Below are 22,860 nucleotides of genomic sequence, written 5' to 3'. Positions count from 1 at the left end.
ATAGCGCAAATTCGATCAGAGGAGTGATTTACATGAGTAACACTTATGTAGAAGTTTAGTGATTGAAAAATATACAAACAGGTGCATTATAAAAAGAAAAACATAGAAATCCTCAGTGTGGCTCTCCAGGCACGGCAGGAGAGCTGATACTACAATATTCACTGCACTTGGGAAGCTCGCCCCATAAGGCTTTGAGGCGCATTTCTTTTACAAAACATGCTTGCCCATAACTCAGCCTGTGGTAGTCCTACAACAGAAGGACCACCACCAAACCCTTCAGCATGCACTCTTTCAGTCTCACCGCTGGGTCTCCACATTAGGTTGGGGGGGATCCCAAAATAATAATCTCTCCCACCCTTTAGGTTTTTTTAAGGACTCATGGCTAAAACTTTTGTTTTACAGCTGGGAGTAGTTTGTGTTTTTATGGGCCTTGTTTGTAACATTATTGCAGTAGGCCCGCTAGGGCTGAAAATGTGTAAGGCACTATGCACTCTAGGGGCTAAATATATGTTACATTGCATTACATTCTGCCATTCTCTTTTCAGGTGGTTATGCTCTCTAGGGACTGACTATATGCTTACATGACCACGTTTCTTACAAATGCAGTTTTTATTGTGGGCCATCCAGGGACTTTTATGAGCATTACTGTCAAGATACTACAATATTTGCTGCACTCGGATGCTCACCCCATAATGCTTTGCGGGCATTACTTTTACAAAACATTTTTGCCCAAATATCACCTTGTGGTGGTCCTAGGACAATGGGACCGCCATCAAGATGTTCAGTGTGATGTTCTCTTTCTGTCTAGGTCATATATGGGTCCCCACACTAGGTTGGGGGGTACCCCAAATAATATAAATAAATTGAATAAATAATGACAATATTTTCATTTATTCCTGCAGATAGAGGAAGAAGGTAAATGGAAGTGCTTTAGTTATATGCAGGACCAAATTATATGGCAGGGTTGACCAATTTATGTGGCAAGAAAAGTCTATTTATGCATTTACAACACCAATAGCTCTAAGTCAAGCAAATGCAAGACCTATTCCATTGCAAATGCTTGTTATTGATTTGGCATTCACCTAAGCAAGACTCCATCTTTTTAAGAAAGCTCTCTGATTTAATATGTCACATAATCCTGCATCATCATAACCTAACAGTCCTGGATTAGTGTATAATGATATTTATTGCTGTAATATATGTGTTGACAATGAATTTTATCTGGTGGCTTAAGAAGTCAGACTTAGCAAAAGTATTTAGCCTATTTCACATTATCCAGGCTCCCCCACATTATAAAGGGAATAATCCGGACTAGATGTGGGCCTTGTATGACCTCATTCAGTTTGCTGACTTGGTAGCTCTTCTGTGGTCAGATCACAAGCTAATAAGGCTGAGCATCCATTTTAGGATTTAAGGAATCTCCTCTGTAAATCCTCAAGCCAACGTCTGTAAGCCGTGGAAAAGAGCAGACTTAGCTAGACGTGGTGGCTTTACTGAGGGGCTTATAAGCTACCTTCTTATTGCAGTTCTATAGCTGATGCTGTAACATAATTTAACAAGTTGCATTCATTCTTGTAGGCAACTAATCAATCACTGATTAATTCATCCATCCACGCAACAACCCAAAACCCACCTGTGTTTGCATGTTCCTACGGGTGATTTATCTGCCTGCATAATGTCTGTGTGTGCTGCGCATGTATATTTGCATCTAGGTGTTGCCTGTGTCCCTGAGTCCTTATATGTGTGTTTTATTTTCAGGCATCTAAAAACATCACAGAATATATGAGCATTACAACAAATATATTGCCCTTGACACTGACTGCTTAATTATAATTATTAAATGGTAAAATTATCCTTTTTATAAAATAGTTATGAATTATTTTTTTAATTCACTCTCTTTGGGGAGAGGGCTCGCCCACCCTCTTTTTACTTAATTTGCATTCACTTACACGAGTTACCTTTTAAAGTGTACAAACATTGTTTTTTAATTCATTTGGACCCTTTATTTTTAACAGTTAAATTCATTATACAACATACGTATTTGTAAAGCACCCGTTCATGCTGAAAGATACTGTGATGCTGAACGACATATATATATAATAATAATGTTAACCAATGGGTCTCAGTTATAAACCTCAGAAGGGGTCAATACTGAGTGGACCAGCCAAGATTTAAATCTGTGACCATGAGGTCAAACATAATCTTCTACAGTGGATGCAGTAAGCCACTGTGCCATCAGACCTGATGTAGTGTCTTAGAATGTATTTGTTGATGCCTTGGTAGGTGATGCAGTGACCACCATGTAGCAGTCGCACGGTGCAGTGCACTAGATCTACTTGGGGTGCACAATTCTGACCATGAGAATGACATTTGACTATTCAATCAAAGTACTGATTATTTAAATGTTAAAGCCAGGGTTGGCACTTTCATCTCAGATACTCACTCTCCAATGACACCGCGTTCCATCTGCACAGAAAGACACCTAAAAATAAAGCAATGTGTTATTAAGGCGAATGCTAAATGTTTTCTACTAATAGTCTCATTTTTGTGCGCAAACAGTGCCAGTTTCACATGTCCTTATGCCCTAAGTCCCCAAGTGGATTCAACACAGATGGATTTTTACGATTTTAGGAGCAGATGATTTTATGTTTTACCCCCTTCACCTCCGCTATATCCTACTCTCCAGGAATCCCAAGTCGCGATGCTGAAATACGTGTCCATCTGGCCAGCTTTTTATATGAACTCCATCTTGAACTTTGTTTCAGCAGGTACTGCTCAGCCCTTTCAGAAAACTCACTCATCGGCCCAACCCTGATGCAACATTCTACCTTAAGAACAGGTCCTGAACAGAACTGAGCTCTGGTGTCACCGCACCTGCTGCATCGTTGGCAGGTAAACCCCTGTCTCCTATTTCCCAACACACCCTCCCCACTGCAGTTTGCCTGAGACATGAGCTAAGATCGCTAAGCTGTTTTCTTTTCAGGGCATGCCCAGAGTTTTGTCTCAGACATTAGAAAAATAGGGAAAATCATCTAAAGGTGGTATTTTTCTCCCTATCAGTACACAATAGCTATTATTAAAACAATACAATACACTATAAAATGTATTCTAGATATTTCTTGTTAACCACTGACTGATCAAAGTAAACAGAAGGGAGGAAAAATATCACATTTGCCGACATGGAGGAAGCACTTAACAGGTGCTTTCTCTGTGGCCTCTTTTGCTGATACTGGAAGGGCCAAAGGTAATGTTTGGGTGGCCCTGGCCCACCCGCCAGAACCGGGCCTTATTAAGAAGATGTTTATTGTTGGGGGGATGTACCATTACTAGGAAATCTGTAATTCAGGTCTGATCCCCCTTGTATTTCCTCATTCTACTCACAGTTTCTCTCCGAGATTTCAAATGTTTCTGCAATAAACTAAAATCTCCGGGGGAAGCATCACAGATCTGCTGTAACTTCGTGGACCTCATGACTCCTGATGGGCAGTTAAATGACCGGCCGTTCAGGGTGAGGGCGGACTTTCAGATCCCGTACGAGGTCACCGTGTTGCCTTTAGAAACAATTTGAAGCATAATTTAAGCTGTCATCTCTTTTTAGGTCTGGCCGTTGGTACAGATGAGCAGTCTTGCCAGATTAAGAGTTAACACTCATGCATAGAAGGGTTTTCGGTCAGCAAACCTCATCCTTTGGACAGTTAAACTGTCACTCACTGTCGTTTTTTCTGCTCACCACAGCACTCAGCGTGGGGCAATAGGACAGTCCACTTTACTCATTGGTTGCTTTTACTGTAAGTGCCTGCGCAAAGCCTGTGCGCATTGTGCATATCATCCTGATAATAGCTCCTTTACCTTCAGTGACAACACTACACATTGTGCTTTTTTATTTATTTTTTAATATAACCTTAAATATTGGCTATTTATTTCACCTGCACGTCGGCTGCTCAGTTAGATGGAGATTTATTGTTCATCTGCTGTTTAAGTTGCTGTTATAAAGTACTTAGGTTGTGATTTATTATCATGTCTGTCACATACAATAATATTACACAAATGCAGGGCACAACTGGACGGCTTGGCATCAAAACAAACATCACTGGGAAAACAGCAGCATCACTTTTTTTTTTTTAAACGTAAAGTTTTTATGTGGAATCGTATGGAACTCATGTTTAGGTGGCAGAATACGTTCTTTTTTAATTTTATATTTGTGGCATGTGCTTGCAATAAAAAAGAAAAAATAAAAGCTTAACTATCGCACCAACCTGCCAAGGCCAGTTGTAATGAAAGTGTTCACTCCAGGGTTCTTGTATCAGCAGTTTATTGGAGACATGGAGATGATAACATCCACGTAAAGGGGCACAGAGAGTTACTGATACCCAGGAGGCATGGAACACCATCACATCACAAACCCATGATGTCACCGTGTCCCATGCAGCTCCTAGCACTATCACCACATTTCTCCCCTCCTTAGAACAAGAAAACAAATACACTTCGCAAAATACAAAGAAAACAAATACACTTTGCAAAATACAATAGAAATAATAAAACCTGCAACTTCTGTACAAAACGAAACCTCATATGAAATGAACCCAAACATTACCCATTTCTCCCTTAAACAAAACCTAGATTACCAATCTAAACATAAACCGGATACACATTTATGACACAATATAATTTTGAAATTTCATTGGTTTAAAATTAACCCTTGTGCTTTTTCTGTTTATGTAACTTTTTTCAATACTGTCAACACTGCATTTTCTGGTTTTCTTGATATGTTGAGTGTTTTCACACTGAAACTGTACACTTGGATACAATACTATGCGAGAAGTGCTCCACCAACTTCCATCTGATAATTTCACAGCATTCCTACGTAATTCACAAATTTGTTATGACTCTTTGAATTTTGACAAACCTTTTTTAACCAACACTGGGCTCTTTACACTTACCCTATCACCCACTTGCAATCTGCCACTTTTGTCACAAATTCCATTTAACGTCTTCCTACCCACATTGTTCTAATTACTTTCTGCTGCTTGCCAAATTTCTTTTAATTACTTTCTTCATGAAATAGTTTAACCATCCAAAAAGGGTACAATTCAGTGGATGCTATTCTTCCTCTCATAAGTTCAAAAGGACTCTTACCGGTGGTCACATGTGGCGTAGTGTGATAAGACCAGATTAACTCTTCGATAGCTTGATTTATACACATATTGTTTCTATAAGCAGCTTGAATACATTCTAATAATACCCGATTAAAGCGTTCCACTTTCCCATTATGCCCATTACATAAAGTCACCCCTCTAGCAGGCCTCACAGCCCTAAGGCAGGGTGCACTATACCACAGGTGAGGGCATATGTGCATGAGCACTATCCCCCTACAGTGTCTAAGCAAAACCTTAGACATTGTAAGTGCAGGGTAGCCATAAGAGTATATGGTCTGGGAGTTTGTCAAACACAAACTCCACAGTTTCATAATGGCTACACTGGAAACGGGGAAGTTTGGTATCAAACTTCTCAGCACAATAAATGCACACTAATGCCAGTGTGGAATTTATTGTAAAAAGCACCCAGAGGGCATCTTAGAAAGACCCCCTAAATACCAATCCAACTAATAGTGTTAGGCTGACCAGTTCCTGCCAGCCTGCCACAAACCAGACGAGTTGCTGGCCACATGTGGAATGTGCCTTTGTCACTCTGTGGCCAGGAACAAAGCCTGTACTGGGTGGAGGTGCTTCTCACCTCCCCCTGCAGGAACTGTAACACCTGGCAGTGAGCCTCAAAGGCTCATTCCTTTTGTTACAGCGCCACAGGGCATCCCAGCTAGTGGAGATGCACTTTTGGCACCAAGACTGGAGGAAATAATTACAAAAACAAGGAGAAGTCACCCACCAGTCAGGACAGCCCCTAAGGTGTCCTGAGCTGAGGTGACCCCTGCCTTTATAAATCCTCCATCTTAAGTTTGGAGGATTCCCCCAATAGGATTAGGGATGTGCCCCCTCCCCTCAGGGAGGTGGCACAAAGAGGGTGTAGCACCCTCCAGGACAGTAGCCATTGGCTACTGCCCTCCCAGACCTAAACCCACCCCTAACTTTAGTATTTAGGGGCACCCAAGAACCCAGGAAATCAGATTCCTGCAACCTGAACTAAGAAGAAGGACTGCTGACCTACAAGCCTGCAGAGACGACGGAAGACAACAACTGCCTGTCTCCTGACTCAAAAACCTGCAACCAGGGACCAGCGACCTCTGAAGCCTCACAGGACTGCCCTGAACCCCAGGACCAAGAAACTCTCGTGAGCAGTGGCTCTGCTTAACAATCTGCAACAAACTTGCAACTTTTCTACAACTTCAAAGACCTCACTCTTCCCGCCGGAAGCGTGAGACTTCACACTCTGCACCCGACGCCCCCGGTTTGAGATCCAGAGAACCAACACCACAGGGAGGACTCCCTGGTGACTGCGACCCGTGAGTAGCCCGAGACGACCCCCATGGACCACCACAGCAACGACTGCAGAGAGAATCCAGAGGCTCCCCCTGCCTGTAACAAGGGACCCGACGCCTGGACCAAGCACTGCACCCGCAGCCCCCAAGACCAGAAGGAACTGAACTTCAGTGCAGGAGTGACCCCCAGGTGACCCTCTGCCTAGCCTAGATGGTGGCTGGCCCGAGAACCACCCCCTGTGCCCTGCCTGCACCGCTAGAGTGACTCCCGGGTCCCTCCATTAAAACCAATACAAAACCCGACGCCTGCTTTGCACACTGCACCCGGCCGCCCCTGTGCCGCTGAGGGTGTGTTTTGTGTGCCTACTTGTCCCCCCTCCTAGTGCTCTACAAAACCCTCCTGGTATGCCCCCCCGAGGACGCAGGTACTTACCTGCTGGCAGACAGGAACCGGAGCCCCCCTGTTCTCATAGGCGCCTATGTGTTTTGGGCACCACTTTGACCTTTGCACCTGACCGGCCCTGAGCTGCTGGTGTGGTAACTTTGGGGTTGCCCTGAACCCCCAATGGTGGGCAGCCTATGCCCAGGAACTGAGACCTGTAAGTGTCTTACTTACCTCACAATCTAACCAATACTTACCTCCCCCAGGAACTGTTGTTTTTTGCACTGTCTACTTTCAAAATATCTTATTGCCATTTTAACAAAAACATTACATGATATTTCTTTAATTCAAAGTTCCTAACTTACCTGTGTGGAGTACCTTGCATTTTATGTATTTACTTCAAATCTTGAACTTGTGGTTCTAAAAATAAATTAAGAAAATATATTTATCTACATAAAAACTATTGGCCTTGAGTTAAGTCTTTGAGTGTGTGTTCCTCATTTATTGGCTGTGTGTGCTCAACAAATGCTTAACACTACCCTCTGATAAGCCTACTGCTCGACCACACTACCACAAAATAGAGCATTAGAATTATCTAATTTTGCCACTATCTTACCTCTAAGAGGAATCCTTGGACTCTGTGCACACTATCTCTCACTTTGAGATAGTATATACAGAGCCAACTTCCTACACAAACAATCAATCACACTTTGAGTAGTTGGAAGCCTAACCAGTTCTACCTCAACCCATCTTGATAAATGATCAATAACCACTACAAAATGTTGGGTGGTAAAATATGGTAAGGACCTAGAAAATCGAGTCCAAGTTTTTGCCAGGCTCTCGCTGGAGAGGAACAAATGTCTCAGTAATACTTTCAGTAATTAACACTTTATCACTTCTATTGCATCTTGTGCATCCTTTGACAAAATCATCAATTTCTCTGTCCATCTTAGGCCAACAAAAGTCAGTTCTCAACCTCCTTTCCGTAATATGGGCACCCAAATGACCAGAGTGACCTGTAGCAATTAACTTTTTCTCTGAAACTCTCTGGTGGTACAAGTTTGTTTCCCCCAACCAACTTATCAATCTTCAATGGATAACTCATCTGAAACCTTCCAAAACATTTGTAGATCCAATGACAAATTCTTCTCCTTGGGCCAACCAGTCTTAACTAGACGCATCACTTCACATAATAGTTTATCTTTTTGTACAGAATCAACCCATTCTTTTCTTCCATAAACATGTCACACTCTTTAATACAAGCCACCAAACATTCTTCAATCTCTGTCTCCCAAACTAGTTCTTCATTTTCTTCAATGGGTAATCTAGATAAACAATCCCCTCTACAATTTTTTCCTTCTGGAATATACTCAACTGAGAAAGTAAACTCTAAAGGTTTGGCAGACAATCTTGCAATACGAGCAGTCGAGTGTTTTATTTTCTTGCCTGATAAAATCTCCACAAGAGGCTGATGATCAGTTTTTAAAACAAAAGGTCCTACCCCATATTGCTTGAACTTTTCTACACTCCACACACATGCTAAAAGCTCCTTCTCGATTACTGAATATTTGCACTCAAGCTGCGGTAAAGTTCTTTATGCAAACTCTATGGTACTTTCACCTCCTTCACCCGACCACTGTGACAACACAGCCCCTAAACCATACTCACATGCATCCACGGTTATAATGGTACTCTTCCATTCTGAAAAAGGTTGTAAAGCCGAATCTTTGACAATTTCTTGTTTAATTTGTTAAAACATTCTGTTACACTCATCTGACCATGAAAATGTAGTTCCTCTTTTTAGTACCAATCTAAAACATTCAGTATTCTTTGTAAAGTCTTTAAAAAATTTGGCATAAAACTCGCACATGCCAAGAAAAGACAATAGCTGGTCTCTAGTGTTTGGAGCGGGAGCTTCCAAAATACTTTTCACTAGACTTGGTTTAGGTTTGATCCCATGTTTTGATAAAACATGTCCTAAATACTCTATCTCCCTGGCTTTGAAAATACATTTATCTTTTCTTAAAGTCACTCCCCTATTCACCAATGTTCCAAAAACATCCTCCAAAATGTTATCATGTTCAACTTCATTATACCAAAAAAACAAAATGTCATCTTGGAAAACTACAACATTGGGATTATCAGGAAACATGTCAGACATCAACCTTTGAAAAATCACGGCAGCTGATACCAGGTCAAAATGTAGTCTGTAGAACTGAAAAGTTCCATCAGGAGTGACAAAAGCAGTCAAGTGCCTAGATTCAGTATCCAATTCCACTTGGTGAAAAGCAGATTTTAAATCCAATTTTGTGAACCAACTAGAAGAACACACCTTTGTTATAAAATCCTCAATTCTGGTAGAGGAAAACTATCTACCAAATTGCCTCATTCAAACTTCTTCAGTCAACACATATTCTTAGAGCTCCTGTCTTTTGTTCAGCTAGAACAATGGGAGACAACCATAAAGTCGCTTCCACTTATTCAATTATACCTTGCTCACACATATCTTTCAATAATGTAGGTAAATCTGTCCTTACAATTAAAGGCACATTTCTCAACTTATGTTTTACGGGAAGGATACCTTACTTTAGTTTTATTGTGCAAGTGAAATCAGTAATTTTTCCAAATTGCTCTTGAAATAGTTTCTTGAAATTCTTCTGCCAGTCACAAATGTGATTGGAAACACTTTTAACTGAATTTATATAATTTTAGTCAATGAAAACAGGTTTATCACGTCCCGGTTTAATAGTTAAATTGAATTCAGCTTGTTGTACTAACCCTAAGACATTAATACCTCTTTTGGCCACATATACCTTTCCGTGAATGACTTCCTCTAAAATTCCTAATGAAGCCCAAAAATAACCACTTAAATCAATTTTGCTTCCTTCAAAAGCAACAGTTGTAACATCAGGAGGATGCAGAGTTTTGGAGGCCCAAAATTCATTGAATTTTTCTTGTGACACAATTGTGATACGAGCTCCTGTATCGACTAAACCTTTACTACTGTAACCTCAAAAGAAACATTGATATCAGGATCTACGACTATTTTGTTTGTCCGTGTTTCTGTATCTTTGTTTGTCTCCATCCTCGTCACCACTTTTTGTAATGAAAGTCTTCACTCCAGGGTTCTTGTATCAGCAGTTTATTGGAGACATGGAAATGATAACATCCATTTAAAGGAGCACAGAGAGTAACTGACACCCAGGAGGCATGGAACACCATCACATCACAAACCCATGATGTCACCGTGTTCCATGCAGCTCCTAGCAACATCATAACACCAGTCTTTCCAAATGCTTGTTTAAGTTTTTGTGGCATCTACAGGAAACGTTTATTTAATTAATATTCCTCCACTTCCAAACACAACAAACAATATTCACACCGGCTTTCAGAAATACAAATAATACAATGCACTCAGTCTACATTTTCCTGCTTCACTGTGCATGATTTCTAGTATGCTCTCTTTACCAACAGAAATTTAAGGAATTTATGCATTTTATCATTTATATCTTTCAACAGTTGCCTTTAGTAGAAACCCGGATCCTTCATGCCTCGTTTGAAAAACTGCCTTTCACCCTACAGTTTTTTAAAATATGACTCCCAAATCCGCAATGAAAGGGGGTGTCATATGGAAATGCAGAGTTTAACAAATAATTGCTGCATTTCTTATCCAAATTCCTTGCTCCCATCAGTCAAAGTGGGGTAGATTTTTGCTTGGGCATCTTGAAGTAGCAGTGTTAAAGTTGGACCCTTTAGCTTTCTATACAAGGCTCACAGACTTGCTATGAGAGTATTGCCCTTCCTTGTGGCGTCTTCCAGTTGAGTGGAGAACCTGTTGTTGGAATTAAAAAACACCCCTAGGTAATTATAGTCACTGATAGCCTCCTGCTTCTCTGAGCCTAGATGCCAAGTGTAATGTTTCCCCTCTCTTTTGTTTATGGCTAGGGTTTGTTTTTTAGTTTTTTTATTTATCATCCTGCTGTTCTTAGGGTTGCATTCAGAAGGCTTTGTAAGCCCACCTTTGTTCTGCTAACAAGAGGTCATCAGGATAAAGTAAGTTTAATAGTAGGGTGCCACATACTTTTTAGGCGTATTGGCTGATCTTGTTTAGCTCTGAGGAGAGGTCAGAAATATATAAGTTAACAAGCATTTGCAATGCAACGGGTCTCGCATTTGCTCAAGTTAGAGCTATTAGCATTTTAAACTCCTAACCGGACTGTTCCTGACACACAAATTGAAAGAAACAAAAATGAGTGCGATCGTGCTATGAAAAACGCAGTGCGATCACTTTGAAATTGAAATCCAAAAAACTGAGCGCTATGTAAAACCCAGCGTATCATGCTGCGTGGAAAATAAAAAGATTAAGTAGTTTGGAAACCATGCTACAAACATGGAGCCTCGTTTGTTTTCAGTAGTTGGCCGGTACTTTCGAGGAGGGCTAAGCACCGGGAAAGGCATGACGTATGCATGCCTTTCATTAATGAAATCAAGCGGATTTTAAGAGGCAAGCCCATGATCCAATGAAAGTGACAGGAGTGACATGGGTGTGATTAAAAGCACAAAGAGTGAGTCCCCAGTTTTACCTGGACCCACCTGTTGTTAAGAAGCATTTGTATCGCCCTAAGTAGGCCTCGTGGTATGTACCATTTTGCTAGTTTGTGCCATAATTTCTTCCAGTGAACCCTGCCAAATGCAGCTTGGTAATCTGTAAAGCATAGATATATTGATTGATTGTCAGTTATTGCAAAGGCTGTCAGCAGTGACTGCCTATGATGTTGGTAGATGTTCCAGTGCTTTTGGAGAAACTAATTAGATTCAGTGAGATTAAAGCATTATCTCCAACCCATGAGAAGGGTTTCCCCAGCATCATTGTCAATTAAATCTACCACGTGGTAATTTCCTGGATTGCTTTTGTCTCCTCTTTTATATATGGGTGAAATTATGGAACCATTCCATGAGATAAGGATATTGTTACTGTGTATAGTGTAATTAAACAGTGGAGATAGTTGGTCTGCCAAAAGATGGGCACTCCTTGTAAATCACAGCAGGTGTCCCATTTGTTCCAAGAGCCCCTTTGTCTTTTCATGGCTCCTGGACTGATGAATTAGTGCTTAGAGTTTTATGATATTTCATAATTCCATTGAATAGAAAAAACTCAGCTAAAGGTAAATGTGTAAAAAAACATACATTTTCAGGCTTGGTAGGCTTGATTAGGATGAAAACTATTTCGCAATTTGCCTAAAGATGTCGCATAGACAAAACATTGCACCCATTAATACTGCACCAGTGCAGTTTCACTTTTTACATTGTAGCTTAATGTAGCAAAGACCCAACCGAGATAGTCCTCAGCAGCAGGCTATGATGCTATATTACAACTGTTCCTTTCTTTGGAATGGAAAATAGTTGCCTCTTGATATAACTGTGTACATCAACGAGATATAAGGGCCATTTACATAGACAGCCAACCTGTATTCTCCCATTCCATTGGGATTTCCTCTGATTCTCCTTCACACTATGGGGCATATTTAAAAGCCTCTTGCACCACCTTAGTGCAGCAGGGCGTCATTTTTCTGACACTAAGGTGGTTTTTCTTCCAGGCCATATTTACAAAGTGGTGCAATGCTTACACTGGGCCACTTTGCAATCCCTTGCACCACATTATGCCTGTGTCAGGCATAATGTATGCAAGTGGGGCGTACCGGCGCAGCGAAGCCCGCAAAAATGGCACAGTGAAATTTACAACATTTCACTCCACCATTTTTTCCATCATTTGTAACGCCTGATCAGAGCAAGCGTAAAAAATGACTCACCCAATATATTCAATGGGCCTCTCTTTGCTTTGCAGTACTAGCGTCAAAATATTTGCCACTAGTGTAGCAAAGCGCCACAATAGCGTAAATTATTTTGATGCTATTGGGCTAATGACCGCCATGGTGCGCCATATTGTAAGTAGAGTGCAATCTTGGTGTTGTTAGGTGCCGTAGGGGTAAGAGGGGGCGCAAGAAAAGTAACATATCATCTATGGTTTGGCACTTTCTTGTAAATATGCCCCTAAGTATTCGGTCAAATGCTCTTGTCAGCAGGAAAAAAACAAGTGACAACAAACACCCCTGTCTACTTCTCTTAGCTCAATCGAAGAATCACAGGGCCCATAGTGCAGTCTCTTTGCCATTGCACTTGTAATTGGTGACTCGTATAGAGCTGTGCAGTTTTAAAACTGCAAACATTGGCTTGTAAAAAAAAACACTTTTGACTGGCCTAAACCTTTCTTTTCAATATTAATATGTCACCCATAAATATGCCTTACTGGCTAATAGACAGGGTGCATTGTGTTTAAAAGTAGGGCATGTAAAGGTCTAAAGTTAATAATGTCCTTAAAGTGAAAAGGCCTCAAAGTTATCTTCACCGTAGCAGGGTGGGCTGTTCCATAGGAAAGTATTGGGATACACTATTAATCTAAAAATTGTATCTAGGCTCGGAAACAGTCAGTTCACAGGTGATGTTGAATTTATAATAAATACTTGGGAAAAGGTAGTTTTAGAAAGTTGCCCTTTTCTACTAAAAGCAGGTGAAGCCTATATCTGTCACCAGGCAGCTGAATAGTCCCCATGATGAGGTGTGAACTTGCTCCCAGAGCTGATACAAAGACTTTGGTGCAGGGCGGTGTTTTCTGCCCCTCGGGCAGTATCACCAACTTTGTTGTGCACAGGTAATTGATTAACTTCACAAAGGCCTAACCTGTCACAGGCAAATGTTAGCTGACACCTGGGCAGGGCCCTTTTTTTGTTGCCTCACCAGCCAGGCACCATTACCACTCAGAGAGGAGCTGCCCCTAGAACTGGTTTAAAAGGAGTATTGAGGAGAGCCCGCTATTTTACCTATCCACACCTCTGGTGTGGGCACAGGAGCTCTGCCCAGAGGAAGAGGTTCTGCTTGGTCTTAGGTAAAGGGTGGGGCTGTGGGTTTGTTTGCAGTAAGGCACACAGAAAGTGCGGCAACAGTGGGTCGAGGTAGGCTAGGGAACTTTTACTCTACTGATTAGGGAAGAGCCAGGAGTGCCTCTCACTCACAGGGTTGTCCTAAATACAAATCTGGCACCCAAAGTACCCTCCTCAAAACAATATCTATACCTGTGGAAGAACAGAATAGGAGAATAGGACACAGCCTGCTGTCTTTGAGCAGGGAGGAACCTACAAGAATCAAACTGCTTTCCCTCTTGTACTCAGGACAGGTGATGTGGACTCCAAGGATCATAAGGCTGACCAGGTCAAACTACAAGAAAACAACAAGCTATAAGAGGCCTCTTCTGCAACTGCTCTCTGACCAGTTCCAACTAGACCTACTCTTGACCCCGCTGTTGCCCTTTACTGAAGTGAGTCTTGATCCCCAGGTGCTGTCCCCAAGATCCTGGAGGCTTGGCTGGTATTAAAGTGTATTCCTCCTAACATTTACTGAAACCTGGGACTTAAAAAACTCTTGGCTTCAAAGACTTCCAGAGTACTGGGGTCAATCTGCCAAGCTAATACTACGAAGGGGCAAAGATTAATGTTGCTCTCGTTTGGAGCTTTTCTGCAACAGCAATCCAAATTAGCAGGACCGCACAGAGAAGGTATCCAGCCCTGTGAAGCCCTCTTTGGCTACAGCATGCAGCCTGACCCTTTTGGAAGAATCCGAGCTTCAAAAAGGTGACTAAGTCAATGGTAGAAGTCTTCATTGGGCAAAGGTAGCAAAAGTATTTGCCCGCTGAGGGACCTTCATTGGTGTGAAATTCAAATTTTTCTTTTTCGGAGCTTGCCTGATGAAAGTCAAGGGCTTTACCGAGATCTCATCTACTGGCTCCCTGACAATGTGGAGCCCTCTTCCACTGCAGCAAGACTGCATTGCCCTGATGAGGATTTTGGACTTCCTTTTCAGAGACAAAGGGCTTGACTTAGAGTTAAGGAGATGGAATGGAGATACCCTTTCGTATTACAAGTGCCTTAAGAGCTATAATACACTTGTAAAACACTGTACTGTTTATCTGTCATGTTTTGATTGAACTATCCCATCCACTAAAGTCTAAATCAGGCCCTAACTCTGAATGTAAAACCTCGGACCGGGTCAAACATGGTTTCTGTATGTAAATGGTTTGACCCAATGTGACCAATTGCGATTGGCCTTAACATGCACCTAGGTACCGGTGATGCACAACCAGATGACCGCAGTTGGCGCACAGTGCTTTTTAGTGCTATTTTAAACCTTTAACCTTAAAAATGAATTACTCTGGTTTTCCTTATTGAATTGTCATCGTTTTGGTGTCATTTTATTTATTAAAATTGATTCTCATTTTCTAAATTTGCTTGGGATTTTTTGTTTTATGTGTTGACTTTATTAATATTTTGTTACTATAGAAATACTTCACATATTGCCCTCAAGTTGGGCCTGCCATAGCTAGCAGGGGGTTGAGCTCAGGTTAATTTAGTGACGTTCGGGCTTCACCCTGAAAGGTTTGTGGTTTTGCTTGAGGTGGTACTCAACCCCCCTTAATTAATTAACCCAAGTTCTTACACTGCCTAAGAAGCATAGCTGTTGTCTCAGTTTTTATAGTATTACTGCCTGGCAAAAATAAAGGTTATTTCCGTATCTAAGCTCAGTATGCTTTAAGCTGGGCCCTACATATCCTAATATAATTCAGTAACTAGACAATCTCTCCAACTAAATTACCCAGAAAGGCCTCTAGCATTGTCCCTTTTTTCATTAATGTCTTCTGAACTAGCCTTCCTATTATCTTTATATTTGCCCCTGTTTCACTTAGCAGTAACCTTCTGTATTCACCTACTTCACCTATTTAACTATGACATTCCAGAGCAGGCTGTCATTACACATCAATCTATTAAACTCCATTTCCTTGGCTAATCATTCAGCACAATCACAATTTCATGGCTTGTTCTAGGAATACTGTGAATGAGAAAACATACTTTTTCGTGCACAGAACGTTGTATGAAAAATGTGAGTGTATTGCACTGCAATGCCAGAGCTTCTTGATATTAACTCTCACTGGTTTTTGAAGAATTTCCTAAAATTGCTGTAAGATTTTAGATTGGGGCTGCACTGTTCACACTCTTCTGTGCCCATTTGACCAGCTTAAATTCTACTGCCAAAAAGGAGGTATCACTCAGTAATACTCTTCACTGCCTTCATTATTAGAATCAAAACATATTGTTCTGTCATATTTCCTTAGGCTACTTTCACTGATTTAATCTTAGACGTGTTTTGTTTGCCAGCAGTAAACATGCACCTTTCCACTCACTTGGTCTGAAGGCCAAATAAACAAACTCAATAACCCCATTGCTCATCCAGAACTCGATACTCGTTCACAAATGTGTTACAAGGTTCCATTACTTAAACTTCCATTTTAAACAATGGCTGTTTCATTGCTGATTTTTATTCTCTAGCAAACATGACTGTTCTCACCTTTGTTCTTGTTCTTTATTCCTTCTCTGTTTCCTCTAATTCTGCATTGTGTGGTGTGCATTCTCCCTTCTGAGCTTATTCAATTTGTTGAAGACTCTTCACTGTTGACTGAATATATCAGAATGACTCTTTGGGGTCCCCCTGTTCTGATTTCCTCCAGTCCTGGTGATGCCTTGTCTCAATGTCCTTCCATTCCATCATCCTCCAATCCTAGTATTCTGCTGTCTCTATGTTATCCTACACCTTACAACCACTTCATCTAGACTCTGGGTTCTCCAAGTTAGGCGAGGGATTTCCCTTACTCCCTTGGCTCATTACCTGCATCCCTCTGGCAAGACCTGGGATGTCCTGGACTGGAGTATCCTATATGAGTGATCATAAATGGTTGCTTTTAATAATATCTCTATGCTGTTCTTTACGTAGGCCTAACTTATCATGCTGGGAGCATGTGCACTGGGTGCACTTTGGCCTGATGAAACAAATGGAGATGATATAATTCAACCACAGAGAAGTAGTATGTTCCTCTCTCTCTGTCTCTCTCTCCCTCTCTCTATTCTGTCTTCCATTTTCCCCAACAGAGAGCTTATGAGTACATTCTAAAACTAGTGGTCATTTGTCTCTCTTGGTGTCGAGGCTTGAAGATTAGCATCAGAATCATAAACAGTGTTCAATCCAATACAAGATATTCACACTGAGCTTAAGGGTCCAAGGTACGCAGGGCCCAAGAAACCAAAGATGAAAGTCCTCCATTGAGACAACTAAGGCTCAGTAAAATATGACTGCCCTGGAACCGTCTGAACCATGTTTTTCAAATCTAATAGGACACGGTTTTAATTTGTCAACTTTGACAAATACAGTAGAAAGGGAGTATTAATTGCAAACTCTTTGGGAAACACCAGAGGAACCCGCTTTACATTGTGAACTCTCTTAAAAACATGACAAGGAATTTTACAAGGTTACCTTGCTAACAAATGCAAAAAGAAAGGGCGTACATTGTGAGCTCTGAGAAATACAATAGGTTGGGTTTTTACAATGTGAAATCCTTGCTGAACACCATAGGAAGTTGATTTGCATTGTGTACCCTCTTGGAAATGCAATAGGAAGGGCTTTTACAATGTGAGCTCTCTGACCAATACAATAGGAAATGGTTTTACTTGATAACTCCATGAGAAACACTTGTACTTAGTTTACCTCAATGCTCTTCTTTTAAATACTATTTGCACTCATGTTACAAGTGACTAAACAAATCTTGTTCACCATATTTTCAATGCTGCACAAGGTGTTTGTTCTTAGTATCTCAACTCTCAGATTCCGCTCCACAGAACCTCTCAAAGGCTTCCTTCCACATCTAATACACTCTTGGTTGTGCCCATGGTACTTCATTGCACAGCAAGTTGACACTTCTTCTCACATTTTGTTCCAACTTTGTACACATGAAAGGTAAAACACTGTGCCCATATTGGGGCAAGGCGAGTGGTATCCCTTTGTGAGTGGAGAATGAAGCACATGAAGCACATTAACCCCCTGGGTGCCTTGGATGAGGTGATCTCATCCCAGCACACGGTTCCTGTGTGCCTGGAACGAGATCACGTCGTCCTGCACCCGGCCCACGGGGGGAGTGCTAGCGCTCCCCCAGTGGACCCCCCACCGACACCCCCCAGTCGGGGATGGAAGGAGAATCCCTTCCCCTTCCACCCCTGTCCCCCCCTCGGCAATCTGATGACGTCAGCGCGCTCACAGCGCGCCGTCATCAATTGTTGCTGAGGACGCGCTGAAAGCCATTTGCTTCCAGCACGTAGAGTGAAAGGAGCTCAATAAGGTGTGTCCTTCCCTTTTTGGGGGTTTTGGGGGGGAAACAGACACGGGGAAAGGAAAGGGTTTTTCCTTTCCCCCTGTGCCTGTTTTCAGTGGATTCCTGGTCCACGATCGCAGGCGGGCCCTTGATCGTGGACCAGGAATCCCCACAAGACACCAGGGATTTTTTTCGATTTTTTTTTTGTGGGAGCGACCTCTTGGGCAAGGGTCGCTGCCATGGGGGGCTATTTTTTATGATATTTTGCCCCCCCCGGGGGCAGATAGGCCATTTTTTCGGCCGATCTGCCCCCAGGGGGGTCGAAAGCCACTAGACACCAGGGATTTTATTTTGTATATGATTTTTTGGGTAAGGACCCCTTAGGCAAGGGTCGCTCTCCTTGGGGCATAAATAATCCTTTTTCACCCCCTCCCCCACCTGGGGGCAGATCAGCTGTTTTATCGGCTGATGTGCCCTCAGGGGGTTGAAAACCACTAGACCACAAAGGATTATGTTTACTGTTGGACCTGGCTTTTTGACAGGGACATCCCCAAACTTTTTGCCTCCTTCCTCCTATTTTTTCGGACCTGCTGTTGTTGGCTTTTGACCTCTGAGCACTTTACCACTGCTAACCAGTGCTAAAGTGCATATGCTCTCTGTGTAAATTGTACTATTGATTGGTTTATCCATGATTGACTATTTAATTTACCTGTAAGTCCCTATTAGAGTGCACTACATGTGCCTAGGGCCTGTAGATTAAATGCTACTAGTGGGCCTGCAGCACTGGTTGTGCCACCCACCTCAGTAGCCCCTTAACCTTGTCTCAGGCCTGCCATTGCAAGGCCTGTGTGTGCAGTTTCACTGCCACTTCGACTTGGCATTTAAAAGTACTTGCCAAGCCTAGAACTCCCCTTTTTCTACATATAAGTCATCCCTAATGTGTGCCCTAGGTATCCCCTAGAGCAGGGTGCTGTGTAGGTAAAAGGCAGGACATGTACCTGTGTAGTTATATGTCCTGGTAGTGTAAAACTCCTAAATTCGTTTTTACACTACTGTGAGGCCTGCTCCCTTCATAGGCTAACATTGGGGCTGCCCTCATACACTGTTGAAGTGGCAGCTGCTGATCTGAAAGGAGCAGGGAGGTCATATTTAGTATGGCCAGAATGGTAATACAAAATCCTGCTGACTGGTGAAGTCGGATTTAATATTACTATTCTAGAAATGCCACTTTTAGAAAGTGAGCATTTCTTTGCACTAAAATCTTGTTGTGCCCTTCAATCCACGTCTGGCTAGGTTTAGTTGACAGCTCCTTGTGCATTCACTCAGACACACCCCAAACACAGGGTACTCAGCCTCACTTGCATACATCTGCATTTTGAATGGGTCTTCCTGGGCTGGGAGGGTGGAGGGCCTGCCCTCACACAAAGGACTGCCACACCCCCTACTGGGACTCTGGCAGACAGGATTGAACTGAAAGGGAACTTGGTGCCTTTCTTAGAGACTCTTTGAAATCACCCCCACTTCAAAGGCACAACTTAGTATAAAACAGGGCCTCTGCCCTACCTCATCAGACACTTGCTGGAGAAGAAACCTGAACCAGAAACTACATCCTGCCAAGAAGAACTGCCTGGCTGCTCAAAGGACTCACCTGTCTGCTTTCTCCAAAGGACTGCTGTCTTGCTGTTGCCCTGCTGCCTTGCTGAACTCTTGTCTGGCTGTGAAAGTGCTCTCCAAGGGCTTGGATAGAGCTTGCCTCCTGTTCCTTGAAGTCTCAGGACCAAAAAGACTTCTTCCTTTCACGTGGACGCTCCGTGCGCCGAAAATTTCGACGCACAGCTTGTTTCGCGGCGAGAAAAACGCCGCACACCGACGCTGATCAACGCGACGCCCTCGGGACGATCGAGACTTCGACGCACAACCTCGCAAGGACAAAGCCGCCCGACTTCCAAGGAGAAATCGACGCGACGCCTACCGTGAGTGCGAAACTTTGACGCACGGCCTCGCAAGGACAACGCCGCCCGACTTCCAAGGAGAAATCGACGCGACGCCTGCCGTGAGACCAAAATTTCGACGCACGGCCTCGCAAGGTCAACGCCGCCCGACTTCCAAGGAGAAATCGACGCGACGCCTACCGTGAGATCGAAACTTCGACGCGCAGCCCCGCAGAACGACGCGCAGCCGGAAAATAAGCAGGAGAATCCACGCACAGACCCGGGACATCTGGTAATCCTCGCGATCCACAAAAAGAGACTGTCTGCGCGCCGGAAAACGACGCCCGACTTCCCCGCGTGGAAAAGAACGACGCAAGTCTGTGTGTGCTGAGCGGAAAACGACGCACACACCCCTTTTTCCACGCATCTCTTCTCCTGTGGCCCTCTGAGGAGATTTCCCACCAGAAACCAGGTACTCTGTGCTTGAAAGACACTTTATTGCTATTTAAAGACTTAAAGACTCTTAATATCACTTTTCAGTGATATCTTTACAAATTCGTATTGCAACTTTGATCGTTTTGACCTACAATTATCCAGATAAATATTCTATATTTTTCTAAACACTGTGTGGTGTATTTTTGTGGTGTTATACTATGGTGTTGTATGATTTATTGCACAAATGCTTTACACATTGCCTTCTAAGTTAAGCCTGACTGCTCGTGCCAAGCTACCGGAGGGTGAGCACAGGCTGATTTTGGATTGTGTGTGACTTACCCTGACTAGAGTGAGGGTTCTTGCTTGGACAGAGGGCAACCTATCTGCCAACCAAAAACCCCATTTCTAACATTGGTGATCAGCGGTGAGGATAGGACTTGTGTTTGTGCAGTGACATACAGTAGCTAAGTATTTCACTACCTACCCACAGTTGAAGGTCAACTTGATTTTTTATCTCTTTTTTGACTTTTGGTCTCTGATGTCCTCCTGGATATACTATTGATATTTTGGACTTTGGATTTTGTTTTTTGCTGGTAAGATCCTATCAGAATGGGATCGCTTACCTACTTATTCTTTTTGCCTACTGACCACCTCACTAAGGCTGACCTAAGGAAGCTTTGCAGAGAATGTGGCCTTCCTGTAGCAAAGAGATCTACTAAAGCAGAGATGCTACATGCCTACATAGTCTGGGAGGAAGACAGATGGGCAGAGAGAGAGGCAGCAAGAAACCAAATGACTAAGTACCCCTCAGAGGAGGAGGAGGACGACTCAGATGAGGAAAGAGACCCAGTGAAAAAAGAATGGCTCATGGCTCAAGCACGGTGGATGGAAGAGCTAGATGAGTTTATTGAAAGGGCTGAGGCAGCAAGTCTCTTAGCCCTGGAAGAAGAAAAGATTGCAGCTCAAGAGCTGAGCTGTAAAGAGCTGAAACTGGAGGCCGGAAGGGCTGAGTCCAGTTCAGATGGTGGCAGCAAAAATCTTGCATCTAGTACTGCTGAAGAAGGGCACAAGCCCAGAGATGTGGTACCCAACTTGAAGAAGAGAGTTGACACACCCCAGGCGGTTCAAGGGTATGAGGTAGTTCCCGTTATGCACAGGGTCCCTGAGAAGGATTGGGGAACTGGCACAGGGAGTCATATTCCTACTGCGGGGAGGGACACTTTACTGACTCTAGCAGAGAGTGACAGAGAAAAGGGTTCCCCCCTGGTGGACGTCCTGGATATAGAGTGTAGAGACATCCCAGAAGAGTTTGGGTTGAGTGTCAGGGACAGACAGAAACTGTCTCACCAGTCTCAAGAGGGTGATGTAGAGTGCTTTTCCAAGGCTGAGTTACTAGGTGGTTGGGTGAAGGGTACTGTGGTTAATACATGTGAAGGGCAGAGTGATGTAATTGCTGGAGAGCATATGTCTGGTCCTTATTTTCCAGAGCTACGCCAACACCAGGTGGAGTGTGAGTTCTCTGACCCCAGGGAACTTACAGTGGAGGCAGACTTTTGGGTGAGTACCAGAGAGTCTGAAGAGGCATTTGGGGGTGCTCCTGAAGGGAGTGGTCTAGGTGGTTCCCGACCAAGTGAGGTGGGAGAGGATTGTAGTGTCCCAGGTAGGTCTCAGAGCCTAACCTGTACCGTAGGGCCACCTTTTGAGGGAAGCCCCGCAGTGTCAGAAGAACTTGGGGGGATGACTGTAGACAGCATCCCAACAGTTCTGGTGTCTGGCAGTACCACTCCTAGTGAGGGGGTGCAGAAGTCCAGACATAGGGTTGAGAGGGGGTGGCAGACCCCAGTGGAGGATCTTGAAAGTCAGGGGTCAGCTCTGAGAGCAGAGCCCCCCAGGAATGACCCAGGTGAGACCGTTTCTGGTTTGGGGGAAACCCAGACTCTGCCGGATGGGCAGAGGTCGGGAGACCTGCGCCAACCAGACTCTTGTGTGGCCCTTGGGGACGGCGTGTCCCTTGTGGGGGGTGAGAGTGCCCCCCAGGAAGTCCTGGCATGCCAGGCAAAGATTCAACCTCAGGGTGGTGACTCTGGGTTGGATAACCGGGTTCAGAGGTTAAACTTTGACCTGGTGGGGGGTAGATGTGCCCCCCAGAAAGTCCTGGAATGCCAGGCAATGGCTCAACCTCAGGGTGGTGACTCTGGGTTGGCTTACCAGGTGAAGAGGTCAAACTCTGACCTGGTGGGGGGTAGGTGTGCCCCCCAGAAAGTCCTGGCGTGCCAGGCAGTTGTCCAACCTCAGGGTGTCGACTCTGGGTTGGATGGCCAGGTTCAGAGGTTAAACTCTGACCTGGTGGGAGGTAGGTGTGCCTCCCAGAAAGTCCTGGGGTGCCAGGCAATTGCCCAACCTCAGGGTGGTGACTCTGGGTTGGCTAACCCGG

The 22,860-nt window shown here is 43.5% G+C and overlaps 1 protein-coding gene across 6 annotated transcripts in view; it reads right to left on the bottom strand.

Moving 5' to 3' along the window:
• The window catches only part of LOC138246308 (leukocyte immunoglobulin-like receptor subfamily B member 4A), a 489,529-nt gene that overhangs the window by 392,611 nt on the left and 74,058 nt on the right, over window positions 1–22,860 (bottom strand). For all 6 annotated transcript variants that reach the window (XM_069200794.1, XM_069200789.1, XM_069200791.1 and 3 more), the window contains exon 2: window positions 2,444–2,482. In XM_069200794.1, coding sequence (XP_069056895.1) covers window positions 2,444–2,482 — 39 coding nt within the window. The remainder of the gene's footprint in view (window positions 1–2,443; window positions 2,483–22,860) is intronic.

The sequence above is a fragment of the Pleurodeles waltl genome, chromosome 7, assembly GCF_031143425.1.
Source record: "Pleurodeles waltl isolate 20211129_DDA chromosome 7, aPleWal1.hap1.20221129, whole genome shotgun sequence".
Classification (NCBI taxonomy): domain Eukaryota; kingdom Metazoa; phylum Chordata; class Amphibia; order Caudata; family Salamandridae; genus Pleurodeles; species Pleurodeles waltl.
This window is presented reverse-complemented; position numbering and strand designations above follow the sequence as displayed.